Source organism: Gymnodraco acuticeps, unplaced genomic scaffold (genome assembly GCF_902827175.1).
Source record: "Gymnodraco acuticeps unplaced genomic scaffold, fGymAcu1.1, whole genome shotgun sequence".
Lineage (NCBI taxonomy): Eukaryota > Metazoa > Chordata > Actinopteri > Perciformes > Bathydraconidae > Gymnodraco > Gymnodraco acuticeps.
In genome coordinates, this window is record NW_022990082.1 from 541,418 (window position 1) to 569,391 (window position 27,974).

At 41.1% G+C, this 27,974-nt stretch overlaps 1 protein-coding gene across 9 annotated transcripts in view; it reads right to left on the minus strand.

Annotated features, from left to right (window-relative positions):
* Window positions 1-27,974, minus strand: part of unc13a (unc-13 homolog A (C. elegans)) — a 51,685-nt gene that overhangs the window by 21,032 nt on the left and 2,679 nt on the right. For 6 of the 9 annotated variants that reach the window (XR_004568940.1, XM_034216199.1, XM_034216202.1 and 3 more), the window contains exons 2-30: window positions 25,179-25,208; window positions 24,987-25,086; window positions 22,111-22,228; window positions 21,697-21,820; window positions 21,472-21,542; window positions 21,150-21,204; window positions 19,637-19,666; window positions 18,789-18,984; window positions 17,406-17,525; window positions 15,241-16,065; window positions 14,719-14,812; window positions 13,718-13,764; window positions 13,481-13,559; window positions 12,180-12,185; window positions 11,868-11,942; window positions 11,560-11,779; window positions 10,300-10,527; window positions 9,397-9,538; window positions 8,398-8,567; window positions 8,139-8,254; window positions 6,744-6,907; window positions 5,931-6,084; window positions 5,582-5,650; window positions 5,123-5,212; window positions 4,391-4,525; window positions 1,591-1,724; window positions 1,346-1,431; window positions 310-436; window positions 91-187 (exon numbers count right to left, since the gene is read on the minus strand). Coding sequence is in view for 8 of the 9 variants with exons in the window: in XM_034216199.1 (XP_034072090.1) it covers window positions 91-187; window positions 310-436; window positions 1,346-1,431; window positions 1,591-1,724; window positions 4,391-4,525; window positions 5,123-5,212; window positions 5,582-5,650; window positions 5,931-6,084; window positions 6,744-6,907; window positions 8,139-8,254; window positions 8,398-8,567; window positions 9,397-9,538; window positions 10,300-10,527; window positions 11,560-11,779; window positions 11,868-11,942; window positions 12,180-12,185; window positions 13,481-13,559; window positions 13,718-13,764; window positions 14,719-14,812; window positions 15,241-16,065; window positions 17,406-17,525; window positions 18,789-18,984; window positions 19,637-19,666; window positions 21,150-21,204; window positions 21,472-21,542; window positions 21,697-21,820; window positions 22,111-22,228; window positions 24,987-25,086; window positions 25,179-25,208 (3,902 nt within the window). In the remaining variant the exon portion in view is untranslated. The remainder of the gene's footprint in view (window positions 1-90; window positions 188-309; window positions 437-1,345; window positions 1,432-1,590; window positions 1,725-4,390; window positions 4,526-5,122; window positions 5,213-5,581; window positions 5,651-5,930; window positions 6,085-6,743; window positions 6,908-8,138; window positions 8,255-8,397; window positions 8,568-9,396; window positions 9,539-10,299; window positions 10,528-11,559; window positions 11,780-11,867; window positions 11,943-12,179; window positions 12,186-13,480; window positions 13,560-13,717; window positions 13,765-14,718; window positions 14,813-15,240; window positions 16,066-17,405; window positions 17,526-18,788; window positions 18,985-19,636; window positions 19,667-21,149; window positions 21,205-21,471; window positions 21,543-21,696; window positions 21,821-22,110; window positions 22,229-24,986; window positions 25,087-25,178; window positions 25,209-27,974) is intronic. The other 3 variants (XM_034216204.1, XM_034216201.1, XM_034216206.1) reach the window with 3 other exon arrangements.

Sequence of the window (27,974 nt, forward strand, 5' to 3'; positions counted from 1 at the left end):
TGAACAACAACAACAACAACAACAACAACAACAACAAGTCAGCGCTTTCAGAGGAGTGAATGGGAGATAAAGAGAGCTGGAAACTTTTACCCCATCTTTTTTGTCTCTTTCCAAAGCACCATGTTGAAAGTCCCGAGACACCTCCTCGTTTTCGTCCAGCCACTGAATGACAAATGGCTCGAACCACCTGTGGAGGGCAGAAGATATGTACATATTCACAAACTAGGATCGCAAATTGACAAAATGAGGATTTCCATTGCTTTATTTTGACTTTCTGTTTTGGATAAGCGTCAAGGAGTTGCGACTCACGCAGGATATTCAGGCACTCTGCTCTTGAAGAAGGGCAGGTCTTTGCAGTACTCGTTGAACAGCCACTTGACCTTAAAGTGCAGGTTCATGTAATCCGCACTCTTGCACAGGCGATTTTTTTCATGTTCTGAGAGAAAGAATAAAGCAATCAAATGCATGTTGAATAAAAGGCTAATTTCTCTCCTATGCTTAAAGTCCAACAGCAATTACTACATTTTTATTTTGTATTCAGTAGCACTGAACCCTCATTGCTCACAGACTCATACATTATTTGATTAGAGAATAATGTTATTGAGTTGTCCTAGCTCAATTTAAAACCTAGATTATCAAGAGAAGACCCCAATTTTAGGAAATAAATCAAATATTAATCATCCTGAGAAGTGTTTATGACCTTTCATTTGGAGAAATGTTTATTTTCTTCTTTAAAAAACGTTGTATGTGAGACACTAGAATACTGGAGGCTTATACAAATTTGATTAATTCTTTCATTATATCTGTTGGTTGTCATGCATGCATGATACTGTACTAAGATGACAATGAGCTATCATCAGAATAAAGCTTTATGGATAAAAAGCACCCTGTGTGGGCGCCAACAAGGGACACTTTTTCTGGAAGCTTGGGATCCAATAAAGAAGTAAGTAAAGCAAATATTTAGAATTTAGAATCAATTCACTAAATGTCACATGTTTAATAATATAAGTCTTCTAATACTTTTAACGAATGTGACTTACCATATCGAAGTAGTATTTGAAAACATCCTACCAAGTTTCATCCAAATTGATGAAAGAACAGTCAAATGGCAAATTAAAACGTCCTTTTTCCTACCATATTTACATAAATTGAAACCGATAAAAACAACTCAGTACACATCATTAAAAGAGAACAGCTAAACCCTTTCATGGTTTGTGTGTCCGAAGTCATTAGTGCCAGTATGTCTGAACCACACGAATCCTGGTTAGTGGCTACATTTATCAAATCTTCAGTGTTTTGTCAAAGCTCAGTCAGTTCACATCAGTGTATGATGACCTGCACTCACCCTCCATTGCATACTTCATATCCTGAGCAAACAGGTTCCACATCACTTCAGCACTGATTTTACCCACGTTGAGCTCCTGGGGAAATCTTGATGGAGGAGAGAAATAGAAAGGCTTACTGTATGTGCACTTAGAGGGAGAAGCTTTATCAAACAGAGTGAGCAGATAAGAGCAGGAAATGAAATCAAAAAGGATCTGGGTGAATAGAAGAGAATACATATACAGTGGGAGGGATGTGGAGACTCACTGGTTTAGGCAGGGAGTGTAGGAGTTCTTGTCCTCCTCGATAATGGAGACGATAAGTGTGATGAGTTTGGACCAAAAGTCCAGATTCTTGATGCTCGGACCCTGTTCCTCCGGAGGCACGGGACCCTGTTTGGCCTGGAAAAGCAATTCAATAAAAAAAGTCACTATACAATTCTACACTGGTCACTTAGTTAAGTAGATGAAGGGAAGATGGGCAGATTTGGCAACAGCTGTCAACCTGAAAGTGTTGGAGTGTTTTTTTAAAAGACAGAATAAGTAACATGTATTTCATAAAATGTAACTGTGTGTGACACAATTTTGGTTGATACATAATACCAAATGTCTAACTTTATCTAAACCTAGAGAAATGTATTATTATAAACATTCTTAATCGAGTTGTATACTTAACAAATATACTGTATATTTAAACTTACATGTTGTTGTTTTTGGAACATATCTTATTCCTAATTTTGCATAGATTATGTATCATTTACACATACACAAGTTTTCTGTTTTTGTTAAAAGGTCATAATATTTTCATCTAATGGTGACCTCTGTAGTCAAGGAACTATAAAAGACTACAATTCCCATGGTGCCAGCCTTTAAGATACACAGGTATCGCAACCTGTGTGGAAGACGCCGTCAGGACACAGTTTACAACCGTAGCATGATATCATGTACAACATACCAGAAAACAGACGATCTAAGTTCGTTCATCATATCATTTGAGTTTTGACTCTTGTTTGATTATTGTAAAGGCCTGATGACTTGGTTGAATGTGTGTGAAAATGATTTTATTTTATTTTGATTAACAAAGAGATGCATAACATCAAGTCTAGATGCATAACATTAACATCATCAGAAGCCAAAAAGGGTCATTACAACTGTAAGTTACAACAGATGAAGTAAAAGATTATGTATTAGAAATGTCTGTTTAAAAGGCTCAAAGTGGCTTAAAGGAAACAAAGGAAGGAAGCCTTTGCAGATAATTATATTCTGCTCAATCAGTGAGTTCTTAAAGTCAAAACATGCACATTTTTCTGTTCTAATAATTTCCTTATCATCACAAAATTAAATATGTCATATTAAAATATTTACTCATATTATGAATCAAATAATCATTGGGACAATCTTCCAAAAATAAGTTATAATTCAGTAATGGACATAACTGAATGTCCATTACAAGATGACATTCTTGTAATGGACGTCCTGAATTCACATTCAGTGCTCTAAATGTGAATTTTACGATTTTTTCATGTCTGAGACAACAAGACTTCTTCTGGGGGAAATCCTGACTGTGTTTGTTAATTCAACAACAACAACAACTCATACATACTCAAGATTAGCTGCTAAAACAGCTTTGAACAGACCCAGAATGTCAACTGTCTGGACGACTTCTTTGAAATAGCTGAAGATGTTCTGGAGGACAAAAACAAAGGAGCCGAGCACCGCAGGGTTTGAGACGTGAAGAACGATCTTGCAGAGATTTCAACAATATATAGCAACGTCCCTGAGGATGAAATGTGTTATTCAAAGGGGAAAATGCTTATTTGAAATTCACCAGGGACTCTGAAACGAATAAGCGCTTCAATGATGACTCAAAGCTAGATTTAGAAATCCCTCTTGAAATCCAATGCAGGAGTGACGGATGAGACAGACCTGGATCTCATGATGGGAACGCACACTAGTGTCACAGTGCTTTTTACATAACACTGAGGATAATACAGAAATCAAGCAAAGGAGTCACAGATACAATTGCAAAATGGATCCAGGAATATTGGTATCCAAATGATCAGAAACTGCTGCTTGAGTTTAAGTTATTAGTTTCTCTTTCAGTGAGTGGGAGTTTGATTTATGATTTATCCTGCTTGTTTCCTCTCAAAAAGTGAGCCAAATTACAGCCAAGGGAAAAGAAAAGAACACCAATCGACGACAATTCAAAGTAAATCTTAATGCTATTAGGCCCTGAAGAGACTTTACAAAATGGCAGATTGTTGAGGAACGTCAAGTAACCAGAAACTCAGAAAAACATGAACTAAATTCAGATTGAGTGAAAATCAAAACCCGGCCATTGGCACTGGTGTGGACAGATACAGAGCAACATGTCCTTCTACAGCAGGGGTGTCAAAACTACGGCCCGGGGCCAAATGCATCTGCTTGTCTTATATTGTACTTCTTAAATATATATGGTCAAATATATTACACAGTATTCATGTTCAGTCCATTAAAGTTGAAAACATGTTCTAAGAAATCTAAATTGATAATAAAAAAAGCCCAGCAACAAATATACATAACAACCTTGAAATATACCCTTTCATATTTCCTCTTATTATAAGCAATCTGAGTATCAAGTATCAAGAATAATTTACCTACATTGGATTGATTTTTCCAACTCATAACTGAACTTAAGAGGCGAAATACCTCTAGTGAGTGGCCCAGCCCTTCGTATATTTTTCTGTATGTGGTTTAAAGTTTGGACACCCCTGTTCTACAGAGTTGTCTTCAAGAAGAGTTATAACAACGTTTTAAACGACAACACTTAGATGTTTATTTGACAATGTCATGTTAGTCTGAGGGAAAATGAGTACAAATGTTTTGATCTCTAAATCATTTATATTATTTTCGATGTTATTAGAGTGTCTATGTAGCAAGCTATTTGTTGACTCTTCCTTACACTTACAGGACTGTTGGCCTAATTACAGTCATGCCAAACAAGCAAACAGAAATATGAACATTTGGAGAGGAGATAGACAGACATTCACACACACCCACACAGATATTGAATAAATTGCTGTTCTTACCGGGTCTGTCTGATACTCTCGGCTGTACAGCTCATGGCAGTTATTGAAGATGTACTCGTAGGTGGAGTTGAGACAAGCTTTCACACAATCCTTCACCACCTGACTGGCTCTGGGGGGGGACTGGAGCTCTTGAACCTGAAAAAAACACACACAAAAAATATAAAGATAGTTCAAGTAAGGCAAGGCAAGGCAAGGCTAGTTTATTTATATAGCACCTTTCAACACAAGGCAATTCAAAGTGCTTTACAAAAATGAAAGACATTAAGAAAATGGCACAAAGTAGGCACTGAAATTAAAAACACTAAATCGTGACACTTCAGAATTGTCTTCAGGTTTGTCCTTACTGCAATAAAATAAAATGCAATAAAATATGATTATTTGCCAAACTTAATTCTAGGTTTATTTTAAGATTAAAATGTTGAACACCAATTATTTAGTATAGAATAAAATAATAATAATAATAGTAATACAACTAATAATAAAACTAGTAATAATAATAATATAAATAAATAATTATACAAATGGTAATAATAATAACAACAACAATAATAGTAGTGATAATACCAATAATAATATTATTAATTATAATACAATTGATAACAATAATAATAATAATACATTAAATTCTGCTTTGTTTTGTTAATTTTATTAAATTCTACATGTGGTATACTTTGTGCAAGTTTGGTACGTGGAGTGTATAAAATACATCAAAACAGTCTTTGACAGATGTACCTTCATCCTGAAGAAGGTGATACTGGTGAGCAGGTCCACGGTGGACTTGAGGTCCTGCAGCCTCTCAGGACTGCTGGCAGGGAAGTTGTTCTGCAGTCAGACGGAAAAGAAATACAGTGAGGCATCACACATGAAATCACATCCATCTAAGTCCACTGTGTGTTTGCGTGGCACGATCCAGCTTAGGAAACACTTATTCCTGCGCGGGTGAGCAGTGTTTCCTGGATGTGTCTGTGCATGCTTCAGGGTGTCAGTCTAATTATCACATCCGCCTGCTTTGTTTTAGTGTTTTTCACAAAGCGTAAGATGAGAGGAAAGAAGAACAGTAGAGAGAAGGAGGTGAGGGGTTTATTCTTTACCATGCAATTTGACTACCTAACCACTATTAGTTGTCATCCATTATAAAATATCAAAAGATAATTTAAAGAGAGCAAACAGTAAAATGGAGAGGCATCTTACGCGGTACATGGACAGGTCTATCCTCAGAGAGTTGTGAAGCTGGTCTAGTAGCTTGACAAATCTCTCTTTCTGCAGGAAAACAACAAAGAAATGGAAATATTAACACCAGACTACTTAAGAATATTTAAGAGCCGATGCCATCAACACCAGGATAACAAATGACCATAATGTTAAGAAAGGAAATTATGATTGCAAAAAAAAACATTTTACTTTTGTAAGCAAAGCACAACCACAATTACACTTTACTTTTTTAAGCAAATTATGATATTGCGCTTTTTGTTCTACAAGCCTTTATGAATAACATTGTTGCATTTATTCATTATAAATGTGTCTGGCTGGTGTGACTCACCCCAAAGTTAGAAGCAGCAAAGCGGTCAGAGGCAGAGACGTTGTTGGTGGCCTGGGTGGTGTGAGCGTAGTAGGCGTTGATGTTAGCCAGGAGGGTACTCATCACCGCAGGCACACCCGGGCACATGTACTTAGATGACAGGCAGGCAAAGTGACTGAAAAAGAGAAATATTGAGGGACATGTAAGCAAATGAAGGAGCCTGTACAGAGAGCTTAATGCATATAAATAACTGCACTCAAAGAAACAGGGGCTTGTGTTAAAGGTCCCCTATTATACTGTTTTTCATCAATATATTATAGGTCTCAGATATATACAAAACATGACTGGAGTGTTTGGCTCCAAACACCAAACAGATCATTTCAGCATCCCATAATCCCCTCTGTTTCAGCCCTGTTTCAAAAGTGCTGATTCTCTGTCTGTTACTTTAGATGAAAATAAGGAGCCCCTCCCCACGCCCCTCGGAGAGATATTTGGTTAAAAAGAACACAATGGTGCTCTAGGAGGAGATTCAGGTGATAAGGTGGGGGGGGGGGGGTTACCTTGGTTGGTGATTGGCTAATGGTTACACATGCCAAAAAAATCGTTATGACATCATAAAGTGGCCAAAATCTGTTCAGCTCATTTTCAGACAGGTTTTTATATAAATGGATCAGGACAAAAAGTGAGAGAATCTTTTTTCCTGAAACTTTCAGAATCTCTTTACACAGAAGGGACACATGTTGATGTCTAAAAAACATGAACAAGTGGATTTTGCATAATAGGTGACCTCTACATAATCATATTCTAAGTTCAGGCTTTCAGGTAGCAACATACGTCATGGCCTGGTAGATGGACTCCACTCCATAACGCATTGCAAACTCATCCACAATTTCCTGGGGAGTCTCCTCAAAGTACACCTTCCATGCGTCATCCCCTTTGGCGTCGGGGATCTTCACAACACCGGTGTTCTGGATGTCTGTTACATAGTGGAAGAGGTTCTACGCAGAGGAACAGAGGAACGAGTTAGAGAGAGAATTGGAGGAAATATCTAGAGACCATAGGTGAGAAAAATATTGGAAAGGAAGGCAAAAATAAATTACATGTAATAGAGAGTCTAGGTTAAAGAGAGAGCAAGCACAAGTGTTAAATGGCTTTTAAGAGCATTTGCACATCTTTAATCAAAGCTTTTTAATCTTACATTGGACAAACACAGAGCAGATTAAATCTGGTTTGTTAATCTTTAAATGGCTTGGTTACATAAATATCCATTACACTACATTGCGAGGCCAACACAAGGTGCTGTCTTGACTACTCGACCCTGAAGCGTTTATACTGCTGTAAAAGTCGTCTACGTGGTTTATGGCCACTTATGTGCAGCAATAACAGCGGCCATTTGTCTGTTAAGGTTCAGCTAATATGCTCAGTTGAGTAATGGGCTGGACTCCACACAAAACTGTGATCGGTCTACAATCAATCAGCACAGAGCCGGAGGAGAAATGTGTCTGATGTCTTGCTGTTGGAAGTGGATCTTTATCTCATGAGAGCAAAGCAAACTTCCTGCAGTATTACCTTTATTGGAAATGGATCTTAACATTAGATGTAAGAAGAAAATAAGGAAATTAACCTGTTTGGCATGGCTCCTCAGGAATACTGTGCACAGAAATACTCACAGGTACACAGACAAACACTACACTACTATAAACCCTAACGGAAAAAGTAGCATTGCAAAATCCTAAATTTGAATGATTGATTAATTGAAAAAAATCTGTTATTTAAAAAATCAGCTTTCTTTTATTCTACAAATAATATGAGTGCTTCGATGCTTCAAACTATTCGGTAGAGACCTGAGAGATTCCCTGTTCTTATTTTATCTACAGTAATGCCCAATCTGCGATTAGTGTGCGATTAGTGTGCATCTACATAGAAAACAGAAAGTTCTAAATTATATTGTGTACAATGTGTATGTTTTTATGCAGACCAACTATGAGTTAATCAATGCACAGTGACTTGGACCTTTAAGTAAAAGCACATGAATAAGTATAAGCTTTAACGTGGGATAAAGTATCTGTTTGTTTGTTAGTTAAAAGTAAGTGAAATCCATTGTCAATATTCCTTAAGATCTTGAAGCAAAAATGCATGTATAAAGCCTCAAAATTGTATTTACGAGAAGCTCTTGAATGTATTTAATAAGAAACTGTCTGTTCAAACACACAAACACATTGAGCTTACTTCATGCAAACAGGTGTACTGAACGTGATAGGGGGCCACCGTCTCCTCTCCTTTGATCTCTACATTAATGTGCATGCGGATAGCTCCAGACACAGCAGATTTGTCTGTGCGCTTGTCTGTGAAGAGCACAGCACATACAGCAACACGGTTACTGAACTGAAAACATCTGAATCAGAGAAGTTAGGTCATTCATATAACTGCAAACTATTCAAGGTATCAATACAGTTTAAATTAGCTGATATAAAGACATTTGACTGACCCAGATTGTACCAGACGTCCATCTCTCCGCTCAGAGTGCGGACCTCGATGATAGTTTGACCGAGGAAGTCGTCTGACTCCCTCTTGAACTTCTGCTTCACACGAGACTTAATGTCGTCGTCCTCATCCCACACTCGCACCTTGATGCGGTCCGATGAGTTGTGACATTCACTTAAACAGACAGAGTCAGCTGCTAAATATAGTACTTACAATGACAGATGGCCAAGATGGAAAGGTGGATTACTATCAGCAATCATGACTCATACAAATGTAAAAATACTGTTAATATAATCAACAGTATGCATATAGAAATGCTTAGCTGAATGAGTCAGACGATTATAACAGGACCGTGAAGTTGTTAAAAATACATTGTATAATGTTAATGAACAATTATTCCTTTAAGTCCTTCATCAAGCCACAAAGCTTAACATTTGCAGGTTACTCAAATGTGACGATTCACTAGTTTTCTCTGTTTTATATCATTGTAATTTGAACTGTTTTTGACTTTTGCTTAAAGGTGGGGTAGGTAACTTTGGAGAAACCAGCTCGAGTGCGCTAGAATTTGAAAATACACAGCCGGAAAAAATCTGCCACTTCCTTACAGATTCCCTCCTCCAACACACACGAACGCGCACATGACCAATGAGGGCACGAGATAAGTTTGTGCACGAGATAGAAGGCTGACAGGCAGGTAGGCCATCCAGTTACTTTAGCCGGGCTGGCTAAAATGATTGGTCGTGCTTTTTACAGTACTACGGCTTCCACAGATGACATTTTTGTATGGATTTTTTGTCAAAGCACTTCAGATATTCATTGCTATCGGGATGTTAAGAGCATTCCATGGAATATAACAAAAAGGGTATCTCAAGCCGGTTTCTCAAACTTACCTACGCCACCTTTAACTGGAAAAAATAACCAACTTAATAACTGGTAATACAAATAATACATTTTGCAGCGCTACCTTAAATGTCACATATGTTTGCATGCGGTGTTCACTCACAAATTAAAAGTCTCCTCCCAGACAGGGTTGAGGTTGCCATAGATGGTCTTGGTCCTCTTTTTGGTCTTTCCCACCTGGACAGTGACGTATGGATCACTGGAGCCGGTCTTATCCTTGGCTTGTAGACCCTGAGCACACAACACTGGGGAAAAGAGGGTAAAGATGCCTTGCTGGTCAGTCAATTTGTGTATGTCTGGGTGCAAATCATGTGACCTCGTGCTCTACTGCCCTACAAACGCCACCTGTGCTCTCTTCATTCAAACGCCAGCTTGTCTCTTTTTATAGACCGAACACCTGAAATGTGCCGTCCCCTCTGACTTTCATGTAGACAGGGTTGGCCAGCTCTGTTCAAAGCTACTGTACTGTACTGATTTAAAGGTCCCCTATCACACTGTTTTTCATCAATATATTATAGGTCTCAGATATATACAAAACATGTCTCTGAAGTGTTTGGCCTCGAAATACAAAACAGATCATGCATTGTAGCATCCCATAATCCCCTCTGTTTCAGCCCTGTTGCAAAAGTGCTGATTCTGTGTCTGTTACTTTAGATGAAAATAAGGAGCCCCTCCCCACGCCCCTCTGAGAGATATTTGGTTAAAAAGAACACAATGGTGCTCTAGGAGGAGATTCAGGTGATAAGGTGGGGTGGTGGTTACCTTGGTTGGTGATTGGCTAATGGTTACACAAGACACAAAATCGTTATGACATCATAAAGTGGCCAAAATCTGATCAGCTCATTATCAGACAGGTTTTTATATAAATGGATCAGGACAAAAAGTGAGAGAATCTTTTTTCCTGGAACTTTCAGAATCTCTTTACACAGAGGGGACACATGTTGATGTAGAAGAGACATGAAGAAGTAGATTTTGCATGATAGGTGACCTTTAACTCCCCTCTCACCTGTGATGCAGATCTTGGCCGACCATTTAGAAGTGCCATCAAGCACGCTCTGTTTGATCTGCTTCATGTGGGTGACGTGGGTGGCCTTGGGGGCGGCGAACATCTCCTGAATGAGTTCGAAGATCTCAGGTTTGTTCCTCTCGCGGATCTTCATGCGGTCTTTAAGAACCATGATGATGTTCTGCGTTCGGTCCTCAGCGCCGTGTTTGGAGCTCTTCTCTGCTGCTCCTGGTTACAATACAGATTAAGACCGGAAAGGATTAGACGTGTTAAAGGAAATATAAGTGGTGTCATATGAGAGGTGTTGATATATGATAAAGTGATTAGTGAAGACAATAACAGAGCAGAACAACATTGCATGGCGGATGCATTTCTACATGTTTAAGGAAGAGGGATTTCAATACATTAAAGAGAAGAATGCCTGTGAAGAATGTGTAGGTGATGAAAACCTATTAATATAATGAAAGAGGGCCACATTTGCAGAGCTATAAAACGCTGAGTAAAGGAGAGATGGAAAAGCGAGGCGGATGACAACAAAAGACAAATGGCTTTTAATATCCTCTCGAACAAAATAAGAAAGTAGGAGTGAGGGAGTAGGAGGAGGAGGAGGACTCTGTGCTTGGCAGTGACAAATAAGACGATAAGAGTAAATAGATTGAGTAGATAGTTCTATTATTAATATAAAAACATCAGCACTGACACAGCGAAAAAATATAAAAACATAAAGTCAGCAAATGGTTGTTCGGCTCCTGTAAATATTTAATGGTATATCTCAGTAACACCATGTGAATATTATACTTTCATATAGCCTACTGTACTATGAATATAATACGAAGTCAAAGCTTTAGCTCTTATATATCCCTAAATATGATAGGCTATACAAAGCCTATTTAGGACCAAGTACTAAATATATAACATTAAAAGGAATAGCTAAGAAATGTTGGGAAGGACGCTTATTTGCTTTCTTGCCAAGAGTTAGAAGATTGATGCCACGTATATTTCTGTACTGTAAATATGAAGCCAGCCCTGCTCTGAAGGTAACCTGCTGACAACTAACACTAAAGCTCACTAATCAAAATGTCATATATAACTTGTCTAATAAGTAAAAGCATTGCAACCTTTGTTAGTTGTTAAGCTAGGCTAACCGAGAGTGGCATCAAGCGTGTGTTGCTTACTTTAAATTACATATTTTGAATCCTGCCTTTTTTCCAGTATTTTAGTGGCTAAAATGGCGCGTATATGTTCGGGCACTTCACTTACTTTGCAGACAGTCGGCATTGAGTAGATCTTGGCACTTCTCGTGGCATTTGACTCCACACTCGGTACAGCGCATGCCCTGGCGAGCGATACCCCACAGCAGCCCCTCACACTCATAGCAGTAGGTAGGTGTGGTGGCTGTCCACACCTCGAAATTGTGCGGGGTTGTGCAGGAGATTGGATATATGAGGGCCTGGAGGGTCTTCTTGTATACATGACTCTTCTGCAGGAGAGAGAAGTAAAGGTTCAGCTGAGTATGATAACATGATGATGTGAGATACTGTGAATTATTATTCTAATCGAGTACTGACCAGTTCTTCGTTGTGCAGGGTGCTGGACGTCAGGGCTGAGGTGATGCCTGCCTTCCTGGAGCTCTGAACCAATGACTGAGTGACAGGAAAGAGGAGGGGTCAGTTTCCCTCAGATCCCTACTCAATATCTTATTTCTTTATCAAGACACATCTCAGTGCAGCCTGTGAGGCAATATGTTTTTATTACTGTCTGTCTGGCAATGCTCCCCTGCAAGAACTACAGCATTTAAAGTGCTTCCTCTCATAAGAGGGATCCATTTTCTGGTGAGATGAGAAAACTAGTATACCTTCAAAGGTGTTGAAGTTACTCACCATAGCCTTTGGTTTGGCATTGACGGTGGAGGGAGGGAAGGGAAGGGAGAGATTTGATGTTAGACAAAGACGAGAAAGAGTGGAAGGATGGGGGGGTTCCATAGGGAATAATGTTAAGAAAGGCTGCATTCATTGTGCATATGCTGTGGTTATCATGTTTAAACAAAAATGGACATCTGCAATAAAAGGATGGGGGGGGGGAAACAGGGTGAACCTAGAGCCAGATGTGGAGACTTAAAGGCGAGAGCAGCTGCAACCAAACTTGAGAATTTGATGTGTTTATTGAGTAGCATCCTTTTGCATTTCATGAAGATAGGACCTCATCCTGTATGATCAATTACATAAGACACTCTGACGTGTGTGTGTGTGTGTGTGTGTGTGTGTGTGTGTGTGTGTGTGTGTGTGTGTGTGTGTGTGTGTGTGTGTGTGTGTGTGTGTGTGTGTGTGTGTGTGTGTGTGTGTGTGTGTGTGTGTGTGTGTGTGTGTGTGTGTGTGTGTGTGTGTGTGTGTGTGTGTGTGTGTGCATGAAAGCAGGAGACAGAGAGAGGAAGAGGAACAGGTGGTACCTGACTGTGACTGCTACCTACTGACAGCAAGATGTATTAATGAAGACAGCATCAGAGCTAATTACCTGTGTATGGTAAGCTTGGATCTGGTGTGAAAATGGCACACTGAGCGTTGCCTGGCAGTTATGATAAAGAGCCAAATTGCTGTCCTATTTCTAGACTGCCTTCTGTTTCACTAGCCTCGACTAAAGAAAGTTTATTTTTTTACTTTTCTATCTGAATACCTAAAACTGTGTGTTTTTCTATATTATTAGACTAAACTTTCTTAGAAAATGAAAGCCTGTTCTCATCTTCTTAAAGACAGAAATGGATAATGCTGCTCAGGCTAGGACAATAAACTCTAAGGGAAAGACTCGATGAGTTACAGTTTTCTCAAGAGGATTTATATTTATCTCTGTGTTACCCCTAATGAGGCAGTGTCAGGGAGGCATGGGGATGATGGCAGCAGCTGGTAATGAAAGGTCTGTCAGTATGACAGCATCTAGCAAACTGTCAATGACAGGAAACCAGCTCGCCCTCGATATATTGTTTTTTCGGCAAAGTCCATGTAGTGCAGTGGGCTAAAAAACTGTGAGAAATAAAAGTCAAAAGAATGAATGAACGAAAAGAACAATGAGGTAAAGAGAATAAGATCAGAACACGGGGGGTTCTCTCTGCGATCTGAGCGATAGATGGACTGGGGAGATGTGAGACTCTTCATCTGGGAAATATAAAGAGATTAGAGCAGAAACTCACCAGATCTCGGACGAGAGGCATAGCTTTCCTCTTCCTGAGGTCTGGCATGCTGTCAATGCTATAGAGAGCGCCACCCATCCTGGAGACAAGACATGAGCAGAGCAGGATTCAGCTACACAACAAATCTATTGGACAATAAATGCATTCAGGCATTAAAAAAGCCATGAGCTTGCTTTTACACTTCGTGAATTATAGATTTTCAATGACCGTAGTAGTAACAGCGTCATGGTTACTTACCCTGCTGATAAAAGCAGAGAGGCAATGCCAACACTTTCTCCCCGGGCCTGAGGAGAAGAGAAAGATGAGAAGCGGAAAAGAAGCAAGCAGGGTGCCATTAGAGCTGTGGCTGGGAAAATGGGAAGCATAGCATATTATAGTACTCTCTATAATGCTTTATATACTGAGAACAAAGAAATTGGGAGAGACTCGTGGTATTCCTAATCCAAAAGCACTATTTCTTGTAAGTTTCACTGGTAGTGGTTGCCAATGAATGCAAGGGTTCCCTGAATTCATAAATGAATAATACAACAGTGGTATACCTTGGAAACTCGAAGAAGATTACAAATAGATGGTGATCCATGTAATCACAATAATTCTATATGCTCTATTATTGACATGTTCTGTGTCTGCCTGCTTGTTTAAAGAATGATACACAGCATTGATACTCAGGTCACACCTACGAACAGATCATGATTGGTATTGGTAATGCCATGCTTACAAATGACACTGAGCAGACATACTGTGACTTCTCATGTGTTGCTTTACTCCCCATAAATATCTATAAGCCGCACAGGGTTCATAAAATATGAATAACATTGATTTTCACACTACTGGCCACACCCACCTGAGCATCTGCTCCGGACTACATACAAATCGCTATGAGGGTGGCAAGCAACTGAAAAGAAAATAATGAAATGGCAAAACAGTACAAGGGGTGAACAGAAACTATTAAACACAAGACAAAATAATTCACAACAATAACCAAAAACTGGGGAAAAGGTGGAACAGTCAACAAAAGCTGGAAAAAACACAGTAACAGTAACATACAGGGACTGATGCAACAAGTCAGTGAGCTCAAATACTAGAGAATACTAATGAATTAACCAGAGCAACAACAACAGAAAACATATTACCCAATCCTATGAGACTATACATTTATCTGGCATTACATTCACTGCTGTGTGAACAAAGGTACACTAAAACACACACACACACACACACACACACACAGGTTGTACCTCTTGCAGCTGTAGTCGTACTCTACTGAAAAGTCGCAGCCAGTTGGCTTTGGCTCTGGCAAGACCAGGCTCCATGATTTCCCTCCTTGGGAAGCTTGAAGAATGAATAAAGAAGGAACAACATATAAAATAAACGTTATTCATATAGAGCCTGTTTGTGCTCTTTAAAATGATAAAGTGAATGTACATGTGTATTTCTCGGAGAGAACTTTCATTGAATAATAAAAGTAAAAGCATCTAGCAGTATTACGTTGATTTTGCACACCTTCTAAAAGAAAACATGATGATTAAAAATGTAAATAATCATTTTTGAAATTATTATTTGCTATATTATTAGAATGGCGCTGGTTTATCTGGACAGGACCTAAACGTTTTTTTATTTTATTTCTACCACTTCCCCAGAGTTTCCTATGTTTCTTTTTCGAAATGCAAGTATATTGTATGTTCTTTGTTAGTGAGAAATTGGGAGAGAGTGATATCTTGTTTTAATCTTCCTCTAGGAAGTGTATGAACAGTGTTCACCTTGGGACAGGGGGCTCCTCTGGTTTTTGTTCAGGAGGCGTGGGGACACTCTCTGTTTCAGGAGTAATCTCAGGAGACCGAGGTTCCTCCAGTGGCTCCTCAAATTTGGGTTCAGGCTCCAGCGGCTCGGTATATGGAGCTGGAAACTGCGGTGTGGTTGTGGGGGTGGATGTGGGGGTGGATGTGATGGTGGTTGACAGAGCAGGCTGGGTGGGTACAAACGGGGGTTTTGAGGGTTCTGCACTGAAAGGGGGCAACGTGTCGTCCTGCGTGACTGGAAGGAGGTTAGAAGCTGTGCTGGGGGGGGGGAGCGAATCCTGGACCGGCCGCTGCTGGTGCAACGAAGCCTGCTTCTCCAGTGGAGGTCTGGGGGAGGACAGACCATCAGAGGTGGGTATGAGGGTTGGGGCAGTGCTTGTGGGTGTGGGGGTGTAGGGCGGCTCCTGGTCTTCACTGAGTGTGCCATCAAGCTGATACATATCTTCATCTTCCTCAAAAGGCATCTCCTCTCCATCTTCGTAGGTGTACTCTCCTTCTTCCACGTATATCTCAGCATCCTCTTCGGCATACAGCGCCCCCTCTTCCCCTCCATCTTTGATGTAGCCTCCTTCGTCGCTGTATATGCCTTGGGGGTCCTCCCCATCCCAGACTGGGGAACCCTCCTTGCCGTAGCTGACGGAGGAGTGGCAGGAGTGGTAAGAGTCGTTTTCATCGTAGAACTCCGATCCTCGCAAGCTCCCGCCTTCCTCAGCAACAAATTCCTCGCTGAGCTGAGAGCTGCCTCGACTCAACTCGCCCGACGAGGCGTAACGACTGTCTGTGGGACTGAGGGGAGGGGGAGATAAAGACACCTGTTACTTAAACACACCCACATGCGATTAAAGGTAAACTAGTTCCCACACAATAACATTTGGCTGGAACAATGAAGTCTGTTGGGGCCAAGAAGGGAGACAGCTAACCAATAGGAAACAAGGATTGACTTTAAACCAACCAATAAGAAAACTCAGAGCAGGGGTTTGGACTAGTGATGCATCTATTTGACTGCAAAGGGAATCATCTTTTAGTCATTGGTGAGGTTACTATGGAAACTTTACACACAGGTTAATACAGAAGCAAACACCATACAACAGCCAACGATTAGCAAAGACATGAGGACAGATTTGTTATATAAATAGACCGATCCTATTTGAGAACCTTGAGAGGTTGAGGGTAATTTATCAGCCTAGCAGAACAAAAACAGTCTATTTTTTCAGATAAATAGTGAATAATATGTTTTCATGATGATGAATGAGGCTATTGAGAGAGACCATGAGTCAGAGAGAGATTTGAGACACATGCAGGCCACACACACAAACACACACGCAGTCACTTCATTGGTTGGTTCAATAATGTGTGGAGCAGTAAAGGAGAGAACTATACATTATGGCTTTTAGACAAGCATGACACTTTGTTATTTTCTATCCATCAGCTATCTCATCATCTCTCTCTCTCATCCAACACAAAGGTGCCCTCAATCTCAGCAAAGAATTCAAAACAAAACCTCAAGACATGAAAATAAAAATAAACTAAATGTGGTGTCAAGGCCTCTCTGCAGCCCCATTATTGGGCTGACAGCCTCCTGCTGTCTTAAAAGTGAAAATTAAATGTGTACAATTAACAAGTATGGGACTCCCAGAATAAGACAGGGCTCTTCTTAGTGTCTCACATACAGGATGAGGCTGTAATAACATGCTGCTGCAACAACAGAGCCCCCTCCCCCTGCGCACACACACAGGCACTAAACAAGAATTACCCTCTCTGTTGCTGACGGTTAAAAAACAACACACTCATACACACATCTTGTCAATAACTCACCCACACAGAAACAAACAACATCGCACCTACAAGAGTTTAGGAATGGCAAAAGATGAGAATGATTCATCATTTGTGATACTGATCGGCAATTCTTCACTATGAACAGAGTACATATATAGTAGATGCAGGACCAAACGTTTTGTATATATACATATAAAGAGATAGGGTAAGAGCGCATGCATGCAAGCACAGCGAACGAGGAGGACGGGACAAGTCCACCACTGACGTCACAGCGAGACGGAGTCACAGGCCGGAGCAGGAGAAAGTAGAGGAGGAGGAGGAGGAGTTGGAGAGGAGGTACAGAGACCCACCTATCGGACAGTGAATGCCTACTGTCTAGAGAATACTGACGACTGGTGCACCGGCTCGACCCTGAGCCTGAGTCGATATCGCTGCGCCCGTTGGTGGCCGAGTCTAAACTATCATTGCGTCTGGTAAGGAGTAAGGAGGGAGGCAGAGGAGAGGGGAGAGGTGGGAGAGGAGCATCAGTAGAGCTCAGAGCAAACCCTTCAAAGAAAGATCCAACCAAACTCAGCCTCTGGTTTTCATATGAACATTGAGAAGGTTTTTGCTTGCTGTCATTTATTCCTTCTGTTCATAGTGGCCATTAAATGATACCTTCCTGTACTCAATATAAGAGATGGAGGGGGAAATCCACTGTTCTGCACAACTTATAGCATGTGGGTATATCTTTCATCTATCCATTGTCTTTTTAGTGCAATATTTATTTGTGTTCCTCCCCTGAAGCTCAACAAGGAAACAGGGACACAAAAAGGGAATCCTGCACTAGAAAGTCCTGGGAATATACCCACTTGATGTTGTCCCCATCACTTCAACTGGAAGCACAAAGGAAGGGATCCACTTTAATCAGAAGGGAGCAAGAAAAACCTCTTTTGATGTTCATATTTGACTGTTAAAAGACAGACTTGAAAATGGTGTACTCATCCTTTAAGACCTCTCACTGAGGTTGAGCACTTGCAGATGTATTTTACCCATCTAAATGTCAAACTTTCTGTTTAAGTTGTTCTAAGCAATGCATGACATTTAACCATGAACCTTGAAAAAAGCGTAAGAAATAGTGTTATTTCAAGATTTATTTTCTGCACAACGAAAAGATCCCGTGGGGTTACTGATGCTCACACACACTCAACATGCACACAAAGATACACACACACACACACACACACACACACACACACACACACACACACACACACACACACACACACACACACACACACACACACACACACACACACACACACACACACACACACACACACACACACACACACACACACACACACACACACACACACACAAAAGATAACCATGGAGGCCCTCTTCAAACAGGACCTGTATACAAGAACTGTGCTCCCAGCATGCTTGTATACACTGAGGCCAGGGTTATTCTCTAGAGGAGGAGAGCACAGTGGGACATGTTACCATGAACAGTACAGTAAAACAAAGCCACTGGGGCTGAGCTGTCTCAGGGCTAAATGCTATACTCCAGAAAGAAATATTTGCTTAAAATAGTGGAAGTCATATTTAAAATTGGTTATGTTCTCCTGTCTCAACAAAAAGACAAAAGCTTTCTTCCTGTTTCTGATACGTTATGACATCCTGCCATGTTAATCTCTTGAAAAGGAAACCACTCAGTTGTGTCTCCTTAGTGCCTGTAGGGTGCTCGTTACCTCAGGGCTCTGGTGTCGTAGCCCAGCTCATGGATTTCATCGCTGTATGAGTGTATGTACTGCTGGTTCCTGATGGGATACTGGTGCATGGAAGCGTTGGGCTGGGAGGTGGTGTAGAAGGGAGGTGGGATACTGTTACTGGTCTCACTGCGGTAGTCGCTGTCCCTGTCGTCAACGGCGCTGTCTTGATCCTCGTCTGTTCAAACAAACACAACGGGAAACAAGATTTAGTGATAAGAAACCATAAGAGAATGATGGGTCAGTTGTTTTACACAGTGTTTGTAAAGTCTTTCAGGGAGCACGACAAACAACAGGAAAAAAGCAAACAAAAATTCTGTTTTCTATAATAATGGATGTTCTCAGAAAGAAAAAAGTTTCCTTTATAGGAGTTTGCAGATACCTATCATCTTAGAATGGCCTGTAGCCTGAGAGGCAATGTTCAGGGCATACAAATTATTTCCACGTTTAAGCATAACAACTGAAGGTGATAAGTGTATCCACATTTGTATGAATTCAAGCCATCTATCATCTGGTATTTGGTCCAAACAACGACACTTGAGTGATAAAATCAACCTGAATGTTTCCATCCCCAGTGGAAATTACACTCTTAGAAAAACGAATGTGTCTCAACAAAACAACACCGAGCTTAGTTTTAATTCCACCAGCTCGTCTTTAAATCCAACAGGAGAATATGGATAGAAAGTACGCTTGGAGAAAATGTATATTTTATTGGCAGCTAATGGTCTCTATGGAAAACTACACAGGGAGATCATTACCTTCAGTGAGACATGGACAATAAATACAGAATTACTCCAAGTCGTTAGCAGAAGCACATGAATGAAACTTACTCTGCTGTTCTCCCCAGAGACTCCAATTACCTGCAAGGAGATAAAGGGTTGGAGAAACCAAATTAGGTTTGGGACACAAACTAAACATACGCAGCCGACAAAGCCAGGTAAACAAACATGTAAAGATTTGTAGCTCGCAGATATAATTATTTTGATGTCAATATGTATTCACGTGTTTGAGTTCACAAGTTCATGTATGTGAGAATAGAAAAGCGCAAGGTTTTTACAGCAGTGTACAAAAGCTTTTGTTCACATGCTGCCGTCCTTGGTGCAGCTTAGTAAATAAGAGCCGAAAATACACACGTTATTCTCTGCACGCGCAAGCATCGTGCCATCCTTCAACCCCACTGTCTACAGATGTATAGGACACACACGTCATCACTTTATCATCATCAGCAATAAAACAGAGCTCATGGTTGTGGCACCCAAGGCCCTGCTCCAGAAGGTTGGTGACTTCGTCCTCGAGGTCGACGGCTGCTCCATCTCCCCATCTCCTGAAGCCCGCAACCTGGGTGTCATCCTCGACTCCACCCTTTACTTGCATTCCCACGTCAAATCTGTGACCAAATCGGCCTTTTACCACCTGAGGAACATTGCCAGACTCCGACCGTCACTCTCAGAGTCGGTTGCCGAAACCCTAGTGCATGCGTTTGTCACCACCCGCTTGGACTACTGCAATGGTGTCCTGTTCGGGGTTCCCAACAAAACCCTGGACAGGCTCCAGTATGTCCAAAACTGTGCTGCTAGGGTACTCACGCACACAAAGCCGTGGCAGCACATCACTCCCACCCTCATCCACCTACACTGGTTGCCGGTCAAGTCCCGCATATCCTACAAAGTCCTCCTCCTTACCTACAAGTCCCTCCATGCCCTTGCCCCCCAGTACCTATCGGACATCCTTCACCCACATGCCCCACCCCGGAACCTGCGGTCCTCAGACTCTGGCCTGCTTACCACCGCCCGCACCAAACTGCGAACCTTCGGGGACAGAGCCTTCAGTGTGGCAGCCCCCACCCTCTGGAACGCTCTCCCTGCGGAGATTCGCAACATCCCCACACTTGACGCCTTCAAAAGGGCCCTCAAGTCCCATCTCTTTGCCAAGGCTTTCGGCCCCTAAATCGATCTGTTGTTTTGTCTGTCTGACTTTTGTTTTGTTATGTTTGTTTTTGCCCTATTACTTGTAAAGCGACCTTGGGTCCCTTGAAAGGCGCTATATAAATCCAAGCTATTATTATTATTATTATCACTAGACAGTCAGTCAGCGTGGTGTGTGTGTGTCTGACATGTGTATGTCAGTTCGCATTCAACACTCATCGACATCTAGCACCTATAAATGATCCTACTCAGGCAGGCTTTAATGCATGATTTGTCACATCAGCTTTCCACCCTTCCTCCTTCCATCTATCAGTCTCATTTCTACCTCCTGTATTATCCCTTTCTCAGGAGCAGACGAGGAGTCATAAAAAGGACACAGCGGGGCACAGAACAGGAGGAGGTGTATTGTGACACTCACAGCACTGCGTGGCCGGTGCATGGAGTGGTCGCTCCTGTTCTTCTTGATCGGCGTACTGAGGGGAAAACAACAACAAGAAACATCAGAAATTAAGATCCAGTACTAATAGATATTGGCTCTTTCAATTCTGCTGTTATTATAAATGTAATTAGAGAGACAGAGAGTGTGGGAAATGAAAAAAAAGAGATGGATAAGAAACTGAGTAGGAAAGGGATTATGAAAGATAACGCTATGAAAAGGAATGAATAAATACATGAGGAAATATAGATGACAGATGGTGCGGAGACAGTGATGGGAATGTGGAAAGTACAAAAGTTCTCACATCTTGATCTCTCATGGCATTTAGTTGTTCAAGTTTCTTGGCCCAGTATCTTGCTTCTTCCTCAGGAATGTCTGCAGCAAACAACATATATGAGACGGTTTCTTCCTTTTACATTTTATTGAAACACATCAATAATTCAGAAATCTTGAATTTATAAATGAACCACATGACATATTGAAGCACAGGGTAAGGTTGGATAAATGTGAGTATGGTGAAAAGTCAGACCTAGTGGCAGTTCAAAGCGGGTGTCAAGCAGCAGCCTGTGAAAGGTTGGGTCTTTGGTTCCACAGATCTCATTTTCAGCCATGATCGCATTCAGGTCCAGGGTCAGCCACTGGCCTGGACCCTCCTGAAAAGAAGGATTGAGGAATATGAACAAAATGACTGCAACTTTACTCACTGCATGATATATATGTTGTTTGCCACGTGTGATTATCAGGCTATATGTCACTCTCGGAGTCTCACATAATGGCTTTGATTAAAATAACATTTAATGGCACATGTATGTCTCCATATGTTCTTCGGTAGTTTTAGTAATTGCATTCATTCAATCACTCAAATTAAGTATTGGTTAACACGTACTGTAAGTATGGCTAATAACACCTAACGCTGGGACCCAGAGAGAGAGAGTGTGTGTACCTCGTTGGACTGCCGTATGTTGCGCAGGGGGATCCATAAGGTGCCCACCATGGTGTCCCAGATCAGGCCTTTATTCCACACCTCCACTGTCAGGCCCAGATCCAGCCGGTTGATCTCACTGCAGGTAAAAGAAGAGACGGATTAAGAAAAGAAAAACCAGTTAGGAAAAAAGCAGAGGCAAGAGAGTAAAATAATAGGTGTTATGGAAATAATTATCATAAGACGCCAATTAGTAACAAACAGGACAAACCTCGATGTCTGTTTACCTTCTTTAAGGACACAGGCGGCTTAGCCAATAATGTTATTGTTCCCATTCTGTGACCGGTCAATACTGGGTCACAGATGGTCTGTGTTGTGGGTACACTGGGACACTTCCTTCTCTGTATTTGTGGACTCCAAGGTAAAATCTTCGAGGTCATAAGTGTCCGAGGCAAGTAGCTCAGTGTTCCCACACTGTTTAGGCTATCTCCTCAAATATGTTGTTTACTCTCTGCGAAACCAGTTAGATGGGCTGGCAAGAGAGAGGCTCTCCAGAATTGACGTGGCAACTCTACCGTGGAGTCAGAACCTCTGACTCTTGGATTTGTGATGTGAATACTCTGGTACCAACTCCAAATAAATCACAGTGGTTTGACATCAAAGCTCCGACTCTTCCCGTGTCTCCTTCCTGAGTCGGTGACTCCACTGCATGCTACAAAGAAGTTTCCTCTACAATAGGTAATGTCATAAAAAGTGGAGACAGGGTTGCGAACAGACAGCTGAGTGCAGAGGGCTTTCAACAGAAATACAGTCTATGCCATCAGAAGCTGCACTTAACCTGGTGATGGACGTGCACTATGATTCATTCGGCTGAGGGAAATGAGTCATTCTGCATGAAGATGGAACAAATGTGTGATTGTCAACTAGGCTGCTGGCAGGATAGAAAAGAGAGCACAGATAGAAAAACAGCGGAGTTCTTTATTTCTGTATGACAAACAACAATGAACTCTGCCTCATTTTTCCATCATGCAACACTCATACAGCAACTACTGTCAGGGAATCATTTGCCCTGCATGTCCTCCTTCACCCTCTGACGCAGAAGCCCATTGGACAGCCGCTATCTCCCTTAAGGAGGGGCGGCCCTAGCATTTTGTTGTTGTTACCAGTTTATGACCGGGCAACTCTCGGTCAGAGATAGTTATTGTTGTGGGACACTTGGAACACATCCTTCTCGGGGTGTAGATGACCCCGAGCCATAACCGACAACTAAAGTAATTCAGTGTCCTCAGCTGTTTAGTCTATCTATTGAAGAATGTTGATTACCCTCAGTGAACGAGTTAAAACTTCCTACCAGAAGGAGACCCCCCCAGAATTGATTTGGCATCTCTACCTGTGGTCAACTCGTGGCCCGTGACATGTCTTGTGAATTATCCGGCCGAAGCTCCAAATAAACCGTCAGTGTTTGCCATGAAAGCTCCAGCTCTCCTCGTGTCTCTCTGAGTCCTGTTTCCAATTGCTTCAGAAGTTTCCCCCACAACTATCACTAAGGTCTGCAGAAGCCAGGCTTTGTAAAGTGATTGCAAATCTGACTTGCAGATTATCAGATCAGTAAGCATTGCTCATTGTCACACTGTGCCTCTTCCCAAGCCCACTGGCTGTCTTAAGTGAAACCTAATAATAACCACAGCTTTGATGTGAAAGCTGACATTTCTGTTTTCTTCAGAGCCAAAGGGGAAATCTGGCAAATCACAAAATGGTGTGTTGCTTCCCTAAAGGTAAAATAAATAAACATAGAGGCAGTATCTGTCGCGTTTGGCTGTTTTTTCCCCAATTCAGTCAACTTTCTGGAGCTATGAGGTGCAATTAAGCCTAGAGAAACCCTCTACACGGTGTTGTGTGTGTGTGTGTGTGTGTGTGTGTGTGTGTGTGTGTGTGTGTGTGTGTGTGTGTGTGTGTGTGTGTGTGTGTGTGTGTGTGTGTGTGTGTGTGTGTGTGTGAACTCTGCTGCAGCAGGTGTTATGTCATTCACTCAGGCTTCAAAAGGAGTAAGGGAGTGAGGAAGAGAGGAAGCAAGAGGGCAAAAATAACTCCTTTTAGGAAGTATAAATGTCACAGCTGACCGTGCTGCTCTGTGTTGAACAACATCTGGGTGCTCAATTGAGCCTGAAGTGACATCTTCCTTCATGTGAATTGACAGTATTCATCCCTTTTTAGAGCCTATATTTGAACTATTTATATATTAATCTGGAACTGATCTTGACACTACATGTAGATTTTCTGGAACTATGTCAACTAAGTTTACAGCCACAAAGATATTGCATGATTTATTGATAGTTTCACAAAATATATGTTTAAACTAAAAGCTGCTGTTCCATCAAAGTTAGAGCTTGAGGTTTATATGAAATAATATACTTAAAAGAGTACTCCACCCATTCAATATTGCACTTCTTTAACATGGTCCAGAATCATCAAAAACAATTGTATTTGTTATTTCATGCGTTATTAAATACTTGTCAATACCTAGGGACAAATGAATCACAATGCAACCTGAATGTCTTTAGTTCACTGGGTGATGAGGGCTGTTTTACAAAATCATGGCTCAACTGAACCCTCCTTTTTCAATGTAAAGCCTCCTTCACATAAACTTTAATACATGTACAGTCTGTGAGCCTTACTCTGCATCCTGCCTAACTTCAATGGAACATAATGGAATAGGAAGCAAGGTTTTGCCAAGCTGTGAAAAGAGAGGCACCACGTGTGCTATTCAAAAGGAGAAGGTAGAGAGGGAAGAGGTGTGTAGTAAGAAATAGATTTTAAATAGCACTGTCTATCTGCCAATTAGGCAACACAGTGGGAAAGTCATGGTGAGATAAAAGGTTGGCAAGAAGAGCACTCACAACATGAAGTCCTGCTCCCAGCATGGCTGACTGCCACGCACAGCGATGGTTGTGCTCTTAACATTCTGCACCTTCAGTGTCACGTATGTGTTAAATTTCTCTGGAAAAGAATAAAATACAAATACCATTAGTCAGGTTCCTTTGTGTGTCTTTTATTAACAATCCAGGTGACATCCAAGAGTCAAAACTCACCTTGGGGTCTATCGAGCTTGCCTTTCTTCACTGTAAATCAATAGAAACAAAAAAAAAGAAGTTAGTCTTAGTATGAAAGAATTGAGCTATTGTGTCACATTTCCAAACATGGTAACGTCACAGTTATAACATTCAGTGAATCCTCAAAAGCTTTTCTAAGCATATGCATGATGTGAACCTAACCTATACAGTCCAGTCTCTGCCTGTAGCTCATGTAAACAGAAGCTTAGTTGTCTGGTAAATCATAGTAGCCTGGCATTTTAAAAGAGGAGGCGATCTGCTCTTCTCAGCCTGGTCTCCTCTATCCGCTTTGATCAGAATGCCACAATCTCAATATGAAAGACTGCATCCGTTCAGTAGGAGATGTCAGGATCTCTGAGTCACAGGGCCAGAAGCTGATGTCAGGGAGGAGAGAGTGGCCACATGCCTGGTCCTCTCTGAATGATGCATGTGTATGTATTCCTGCATAGTAGACAACAGGAGGTGGTGGATAAAAGACAGAGCAGTGCTGCTTTTTGTCTAACACAACAGACGGGGCTCTGTTGAGGTGCCACTGCCAGCTCGTCCACGCAGGGACCTCTGGAGGCACCAGACTGACTTTTTAAACCACACTGACGTCAACGGCATACTCATTATTTATCAATCCGACTCCCTGCTGATGCCCAGCGTCCCCATGTTCAGCAGCGAGGTATTAATATTCAGAGAATCTCTTTTCTTTTTAAACCCCTGTTGATTGCCTCTTTTCACTGATGTTACATTTCAGGAAAGAAACACAGGGACTAAGCTCAATACATCTTATTAGACCTTGACAGCAAGCCCTTAAACTATCTAAACATGAGTGAATTTCTGCAAGAAAACACATACATGTATGAACCACAGTCAAACTCCATTAAATTGAAATAAGTAAATACTTAGCGCTCCCTGTTATTAAACCAAAATTAGGGGGACAAAAGTAATGCTGATGAAGAAACACACACTGAGTCACTTTCTTAGTCAGTGACAGCAGAACAAGCACGGTAATCATTGTAGACAAATTGGCTTCTAAAAATAGCATCAACCCAGCAAACCCTTGCCTGATAATCACCAAAATATCAGTCTGGTATTCATGAGGCAGGTGGCGGAGTAAGTGGTGTGGTGGAGCATGTGCTTGGGTGCCGACTTCAAAATACAGTCAAACACACATCCTGATACTTTAGCTGCTGACAAGGCAGGGAGGGTGATTCTCCATGGAATCCCTGAATATACTGTAAGTCATTTCACAAAGAGGCGTTCCAATTCATTTGCATTTAACAGAGAGTTTATTACCGATGCACATCTAACACTCTCCCTCTCCTCACCATCACCACTAGTCATTGTTGATTTCTCTCCTTCTCACTCAATCACTGGCTCCTACAAGCTCCAAGCCATGAGGCGAGTATGCACGTGTGCTCCCTTTCTATCTATTTCTCTTGTGCTCCATTAATCTCTCTGTGCAGCCGGATGCGAGCAGAGCGCGCTGCATCCCCAAGACTAAAAATAACCACTTGAGTGTGACAGGGGTGGGGGGTGCCGGAAAGGGGTGTGTGCTTACAGCTCTAGGCTTAAGACTTAAACACCATTCCTGCGGTTATAGCACAAGGGAGTGAAGAGGAGTAGGTGGAGAAAAAAAACCTCAACAGAAAAGGTCCCCTCCACAGCAATCACAGAGTCTGGTTTTCTCTTGCTTTGCTCTGAACAATTTGACAAATACATTGACTCAGACGACCTAAAAGGAGCTTTTTATTTTCTGATGTTTTTATAATCAGAAGCTTTTGAGGAGCCCACGCTGCAGAGCAATTATACTGAGGCAAGGCACAACAATATAAACTGAAGACAGGGAATGCAGAGAAGAACAATCTAAAGGTTATAGCAAAAAACAATTAAATGAAAAACAGCTGTGCAGTTTACCTCGAGGGAATAAATCAACTACAGTGACTAGTGTATGAATATTATACACATAATGCAATGGTAGTCACCCATGATTGAATATAGACTCTCATATAGACTAATTAAACATACAATATGTACGTCTCTAACACTAAGGGTCTGTCACTCAAAAGAATAACAATAGATAGGTTTTGTAACAAAATGGGGGATTATGTTTTTATTTGTCTTTCAGACTGCTTCTCCCAGTTTGGATTACTTCATTGTAAAAAAAAGCAGCCAAATTATCCGCACAGGGCTCCTCCTCCCCAAAAGAAATGGCTTTATAATACAAAAAAAAAAGAAAAAAAGGGTAATACACTTATTAAAACACTTTCACGTGCAAATCAGTGTTTTTCCAGCAGGAACAAAATATAAGGGGTATACGAGCTGAGGGCTAATGTTAGCTTGGCTTGTTTCTCTGATTACTTCCGGAAGTCCAATGACTAAAAGTTAAAATATATCATTAAAATCCACAACAATCGGAAAAGTGTATGGTTAAAACATAGATTAAAACGTCATCAATCAAAATATCTTCTGGCACAAAAGCACAATGCTAAAATAAAGTGTTATCCTAAATGTAATTTTCACTAGGTTTGAAAACGGTTGCAAACATTTGGTATAATGTGAGTTATACCTTATTTATTATTATACAACAAATATTTATAGGTTTAGAAATGTTTAGACCTTTTAATGAGGAAATGTTACAAAGAACACCTTTGAAAACCTGTGAGAAACATTAAAATCTGGAAATGTAAGTAAAAAATATAAAGACTGCAGACTTTAAACCATCTGCCTATAAACCTTTCAGACCATAGAGTATTTAAACAGTATCTTCAGCCTTGGAATCATTAA